This window comes from Grampus griseus (genome assembly GCF_964374135.1).
Source record: "Grampus griseus genome assembly, chromosome: 9".
In the NCBI taxonomy this organism is placed as follows: domain Eukaryota; kingdom Metazoa; phylum Chordata; class Mammalia; order Artiodactyla; family Delphinidae; genus Grampus; species Grampus griseus.
Genome location: NC_139003.1, coordinates 32,563,520 through 32,570,285, shown reverse-complemented (window position 1 = coordinate 32,570,285; position 6,766 = coordinate 32,563,520). Strand labels below are relative to the sequence as shown.

The 6,766-nt window shown below is 45.6% G+C and overlaps 1 protein-coding gene across 4 annotated transcripts in view; it reads left to right on the top strand.

Annotated features, from left to right (window-relative positions):
- The first annotated feature begins 3,233 nt into the window (after nt 1-3,233).
- The window catches only part of ST7 (suppression of tumorigenicity 7), a 254,231-nt gene continuing 250,698 nt past the window's right edge, over nt 3,234-6,766 (top strand). For all 4 annotated transcript variants that reach the window (XM_082662065.1, XM_082662063.1, XM_082662064.1 and 1 more), the window contains exon 1: nt 3,234-3,416. In XM_082662065.1, coding sequence (XP_082518191.1) covers nt 3,266-3,416 — 151 coding nt within the window. In that variant the 5' untranslated portion in view covers nt 3,234-3,265. The remainder of the gene's footprint in view (nt 3,417-6,766) is intronic.

Below are 6,766 nucleotides of genomic sequence, written 5' to 3'. Positions count from 1 at the left end.
ATAAAGTGTAAGGGAATACCTCTTGGTTAAAGAATGGAATTAATTATCAGAAATTAAAGAATAAATGGTCTGTGTCAATAAAAACAAATTTAAGCTTATATCATGACTATCAGATTTTTCTTAATTCTACCAATAATTCTATAACATCAGTTTAACCCAATTTCTGGATTTTTTTCAATGCAACAGATTGTTTAACTGAGGAATCTAAATTTGTTAGGTGCTTTGGAGGTAGGTCTGTGTGCATGAACTTGCAATTTGAAGCCAAAACCACAAAATAACATGACATGACATAGCCAGTAAATAGCATATTATTTTTGTATTTCTCCTGGTATTATTTTATATGATGGTTATTACTGGTTCTGGGTATTTTTGAAATCCTGTAATTTTTAGCAAAGAAATGTCTAGATGTGACTCTGGTTCCTGAAACTCTAGCCAGTCATGGACCAAAAACATGCAGTTTTAAAATAAAATAATAAAGTTGGGATAACTGATGCTATTTTACATATATAGAAAATTTCAGACAATGAATTTTTATTTTGATTAGAAGTGCTGTATTAAAAAAAACCCTCTTGGGTTTGAGTATCAAGAATAAAAAGAAAAGTATACTATTATCATTTCTACACTTATTTAAAGTGCTACTGAAAAACCAGCCCATCTTACAGTATCTTCCCAAGAGTAAAGATATTGAGTACCTTAGTCAAGAATAGAGTAATAAGTTTTTTTTAATTGATTTATTTTATTTTTATTTAGTTTTGGCTGCGTTGGGTCTTTGTTGCTGTGTGCGGGCTTCCTCTAGTTGCGGCAAGCGGAGGCTACTCTTCGTTGCAGTACACGGACTTCTCATTGAGGTGGCTTCTCTTGTTGCAGAGCACAGGCTCTAGGCACGCGGGCTCGGTAGTTGTGGCTCGTGGGCTCTAGAGCGCAGGCTCAGTAGTTGTGGCGCATGCGCTTAGTTGCTCTGCGGCATGTGGGATCTTCGACCAGGACCAGGGCTCGAACTGTGTCCCCTGCATTGGCAGGTGGATTGTTAACCACTGCGCCACCAGCGAAGTCCCACCTTGAAGTATTGATGCCTAATTGAATGTGAGGAGGAAAGGAGGTGAGGGAGTGGGAGGAATCCGGGTGGCATGATCCTCAGATTCCTGAATTAGGGAGCCGGAAGGGTGATGCCCATTCCCTGATGGAACTCTAGATGGAAGAGCAGTTGGGGGTGAGGAGGTAATGAGTTCACTTTTGGATACGATGACCTTGGGGTGACTGTGCACCAGCCCACTGAGAGATGGTCAGGTGGTGGTGGGACATATCTGGGATGTCACTATTTCATGAATGGTCCCACTCAACAGCCACCCTTCACTCTTTATCTTTACCCTGCCTATACTATCAGTCACGAAGGCCTGTCAGTTCTACTTCCTTAATATGTAATTTCCACTTACATAAGTCTTGGTCATTTGGATTAGTGTGTGCAATGCCAAATAACTGTGAACACCTTAGCATTTCTACAAGGCCCTTCAAGATCAGACACTCTTCAGCTTTATCCCTCTCAACACTACTCCATGTGGAGCCTGCACTCCAGCCATACTGAAGCAGCTGAGGCTCTCACGAGATCTTGTTCTCACTCAATTCTGCATCCGAGCACAAAGATGTGTCTCCAACCCCAACCCCCCGCTCTGGCAGCACATCAGGGAGAGGCAATCATGAGTAAGATAGGGCTGACCCTACAGGATCTCCTAGTAGATAATCAAAAAACTGTAGCTCAGCTGAGTCAGATTTATGTCCCTTCTTTGAGGTTCACCGACAGCAAAAAGTCAGGCCCCAGTCTATTCATTTAAATTAAGTAGGCAAACCTATTGCAGAGAATCTGGTGGGTTACTTAATCATCACATAAAATAGATGTTTCATGTACTCATGTTGTTTTATTCTACTGAGAATCCAGGCATCATTGTTAGATAAAAAATTGTTTGGTAGTATGCTGCAATAAATATCTATAAAAAAGTATGTGTGTGTCAATTTCTCTTATCCTTGTCTGTATCACCGCTCTAGTAGATCAAATATATGGAGAAACCAGTAGCTGACAGTGAGATTGGAATTAGTGAAAATGTAACAGTAGTTCTATTATGTATGCCATAATACATAAAATACATGTAAAAAGTTAAAGGAGCTTGTTTTATTATGCAGGAAATGACAAGTAAGCAAAACAATATTTATAATAAAATATTCTCTTGAATGCTCAGAATTCTAACAATGTCTTGGCTGTAGATTGGGTTACCTGCCATTGCTTTATTACTATCCAATACATAGAAAGTGAAATTATTTATGGACAGAAACAGACTTTAAATTTTCATTTGGTAAAGGCAACGTTTCATTCAGTACAGACAAAAAACGTTTATAATTTACTTCTTGTTTAAAGAAGCCAGTTTAGAGTAAGCCAAAATTATCCCGGAGAATTGTTTATATTAAAAACAGGCTGAGAGTTGTTTGATCTGTCATCACCCCCCAGATTGGATGATAAACATTCTTCTTGTCAAGTTGTCTTTGGAAACCCCCTGTGCGGCTTCAAGGAAGACAAAACAAAGGTAAAAATAGTGTGCAACCCAAATCTTGCTTAACAGAATGATTTATCTTCAGGCCTACTAACCAGTGACAGGAGCACATCTAATTTTTTTCTAGTTGCTCCGCGTTTATTCATCCCTCTGAACCTAAATTCTGAGAGAAAGGAGTAGAGCGTTGGGTTTAAGACCTCGTACGCTGGCATCCATCATACTGCAAATGAATTTTGGCTCGAGCTGAAGGTAAAGTGCTCAGTCACTTTGTGCCTCAGTTTCCCTTATCTATATAATGGAGATTGTTGAAGGAATTAGGTGAGATTATACAGACCTTGGAACAGTGCCTGACATACAGGAAACCTCAACATATGTCAAGAGTTTCCCTCAGCGCGCCACTTGGCTTGTCTTTCTAAGTATTAGCATAATATAAATGGCATCAGAACGTGAGGGGCAAGGGCCACGTGATCCTTCCACGAAGGCCACTTGTAGGGGCCTTCAGAGAGTTAGCATTAAGGCTGGGAAAAAAAGGCAAGCGCGCCCGCGACTCGCGCGCGATTTCCCGCCGCGCCCGCGTCCCGGGCGGCGGGCGAGCTCCGGGGGCGCCGGGGCCGCGGCGGCGGCGACGGCGGCGGCGGCGGCGGCGGCGCGAGCGGCGCCTCCGGGCCGGTGAATCATCCCTGCAGACACCGAGAGCCGCGGCAGCAGAGAGCAGCGCCGGAAAAATGGCTGAAGCGGGCACGGGCTTTCTGGAGCAGCTCAAGTCCTGCATAGTTTGGTCTTGGACTTATCTCTGGACCGTATGGTTCTTCATCGTCCTCTTCCTGGTCTACATCCTGCGGGTGCCCTTGAAAATCAACGACAATTTGAGCACAGGTAAGGCCCGGGCAGCCAGGCCCGCTGCGCTCGCCCCTCCCCCGCCCCGGAAAGTTAGTGCAACTCGCCCGGGGCCGCGGCCAGCGGGGGCGGCCGGGCGCGCGCTCGAGGACGCGCCGGGTCCCGCGCCACCGGATGCCCGCGGCCACCCGCCAAGGACGCGGCGCCTCGGCTGGCGGGGTAGACGGGGTTGTGCGAAGGCGGCTGGCGGCCTTCGCGGCTCCGCGGCCCGGCGACCCCGCGGAGGAGGAGCCGCGCCGGCAGGCGGGCCTGACCGGCGGCTGCCGCTCCTGCGCCCGACGTGCTCGTCGGGCGGCGACAGAGGAGACGGAGGTCGGGAGGGAGGGAGTCCTCGCGTAAGCCCACTTGGCTGTCTGCGCGTGAACCCCGAGGGCTCCTCAGATTTGTACCGTGTCCTTCCTCACACGCTGTCGGCTGCGGGTGCAGAGCGTCCGAAGTGTAGTCGGACGAGGCGTGCCTCCAGATCCCGGCGCGACTCAGCCGGTCGCGGGCGCCCCCGTGAGGGTACTGCTCAGGGGTGCCCAGCGGCGAAGCCCCCAGAAGGAGTCGACCCCGCACCTGGGGCCGGGACTGCCCGCCTGTGAGCCCCCTGAGTTGCGGGCGAAGAGGCGTCTCTTTTAGATGGGGAGAGGGTTTCTCGAAAGTACTATCAGGGCTATGGATGACGTGTCAGGTTACCAGACGGAATGTCAAAGGGACAAAAGGAGAGATAGGAAATCTGGAATTTATGATGGTTTTAAATGGTCTTAGCCCTTCTCTCTCCCTTCTCCCCGTCTGCATAAGGCGTTGATAACTAGTCATGTTCAGAATCTTAGAAAAAGCTCCACATGCTAAGAAGTGAGCCCCGCCGTGTGTCCTCTCCACGGTCGTAAGTGCAGAAGGTAATTAAACAGGATCTTAAACTTGCAGTCAGACAACTGAATCATTAGAAAACAACCACAGAGAAAACTCACACCAACAGTGACACTCCGGAGACAAATCAAAAACGCAAAGTATATTTTGCAGGAAGGGTTACAGTTCTTGAAGTCTGGAAATAGTTGTGCGACTCGTTAGAAAGGTCTTTTCTTTTTTAAAATTTCACAGTAATTTGGGAAATCCTTACATTCTTGAATGAATGCGTATGTATTCTACCTAATGTGTGATTTACATAGTCCGGGAGTCAGGGGTCTGGAAATGCATTTTCCTCTGTGTTGTTAACTGCACTAAAACAATTTTTAGAATGTTTGAGATAATGTAGTCATTTTGTTAGGTACTTGTGCTTTTATTTATTTTTTTAATTTATTTATTTTTGGCTGCATTGGGTCTTTGTTGCTGCGCGTGGGCTTTCTCTAGTTGCGGTGAGCGGGGGCAACTCTTTGTGGTGTGCGGGCTTCTCATTGCGGTGGCTTCTCTTGTTGCAGAGCACGGGCTCTAGGTGTGCGGGCATCAGTAGTTGTGGCACGCGGGTTCAGTAGTTGTGGCGCGCGGGCTCTAGATCGTAGGCTCAGTAGTTGTGGCGCACAGGCTTAGTTGCTCTGCGGCATGTGGGATCTTCCCGGAGCAGGGCTTGAACCCATGTCCCCTGCATTGGCAGGCGGATTCTTAACCACTACGCCACCAGGGGAGCCCCTACTTGTGCTCTTAAATACTAAGCCTCATATACCTTGATTTCTTTAACTTAAACTCATGTTCATATTCACATTTGTTTCATAGTATCCCTTGGGAAGGTACTCCTGGGGTGCAGATAGGACTCTGCACCCTAGAATCATCTTGCCATTTTTATAGGAGCTGCTCAGCCCTTGGATGCAGTCATCCTAGTGATGATGGCTTTCTGGCTTTTCCATCTGTTAGAGTGGTTGCTTATCAGAGTATTCTTCCTTGCTTTTGGTTTCCTTGCCTTTGGCAAATATATCTCTAAGATACCTTCACCTCACGACATGTGGGGTCTTAGTTCCATGTGGGATCTTAGTTCCCCAATCAGGGATGGAAACCGGGTGCCCTGCATTGGAAGGCAGGGTCTTAACCACTGGACCACTGGGAAAGTCCCCAAAGTTTTGTTATCTTTAGAAGTTGCTTGAATATATGAGGCCATGGAGTCTTATATTTATTGGTAAGTGGGTTTAATTTTTTTCTCCCAAAAAATTCATTGTAAGGTTTAAAAATTGTGAACGTTTCTCATTTAATACACATTTAAAATTTTTATTTCAGAACACACATTTGTAATACTACATTTTCTTAAAGTAGGTTAAATAATCTACGTGTGTATATGTGTGCATGTGCCCATACGTGCCACATACCAATGCTTCATACAGAACAGGCAAGAAGCAAAATACCTACTGGTAATATGTGTACTTTTAAAAAATATATATTTATTTATTTGGCCTCCCCGGGTCTTAGTTGCGGGTCTTGGGATCTTCTTTGCCACATGCGGGATCTTTAGTTGTGGCATGCGGAATCTTTAGTTGGGGCATGAGGGAATCTTTTAGTTGCAGCCTTTGGGATTTAGTCCCCGACCAGGGATCGAACCCGGGCCCCCTGCATTGGGAGTGCGAAGTCTTGACCACTGCACCACCAGGGAAGTCCCAATATGTGTAATTTTTAAGGAAGAAAATTGTTAGGTCCTCTCCCAGCAACTTTAAATCTAGTATTTCTCACAAACACCTTTGTTAATTTGCATTAGGGTCATTTCTCATTTGGGCTTCTAAGAGATAGAGGAAATATGAAGACGAGGTATGAGATTCAGGCCGTCTGGGCTGAATCTCATCTGACACACGATAGAGGGAACCTGAGACTATTTATCCCAGTGATGCTGGACTTCTGTTTTCAGTGTGGTTTTACCTATATTTTAGTCATAAAAGAAGGTAAAGGAGAAGCACACAGAGAGTACATCTCTCTCTGCCACTTCTGTGAGAAGGTAAGGGGAGAAGGGGACATTGGACCCTCCTATGGTGGAACTTGTCCTTTCAGGGAGATCTAAATGGGTTCTAATGGAACTAATTTTGCTGTTCCTAAGTGCTATGGTGCTTGCCTCTTCCTGTGATGATGAAAGCACATGTCCCTGGAGAGGCTGTTGAATCTAGAGCTGCTTTTAGGAAGCTGTGGGTGGCCCAGGCCTCCTTCCTTAGGGAAGCTGACACTATTGACTGATTTGCAGATATTGAAAAATTCTTGCATTCCTGGGATAAATTCTACCTGATCATGGTGTATGATCCTTTTAATGTATTGTTGGATTTGGTTTGCTAGTATTTTGTTGAGGATTTTTTGCGTCTATGTTCATCAGTGATATTGGCCTGTAATTTCCTTTTTTTGTGATATCTTTGTATGGTTTTCTTATTTTTTTTTAAATTTTT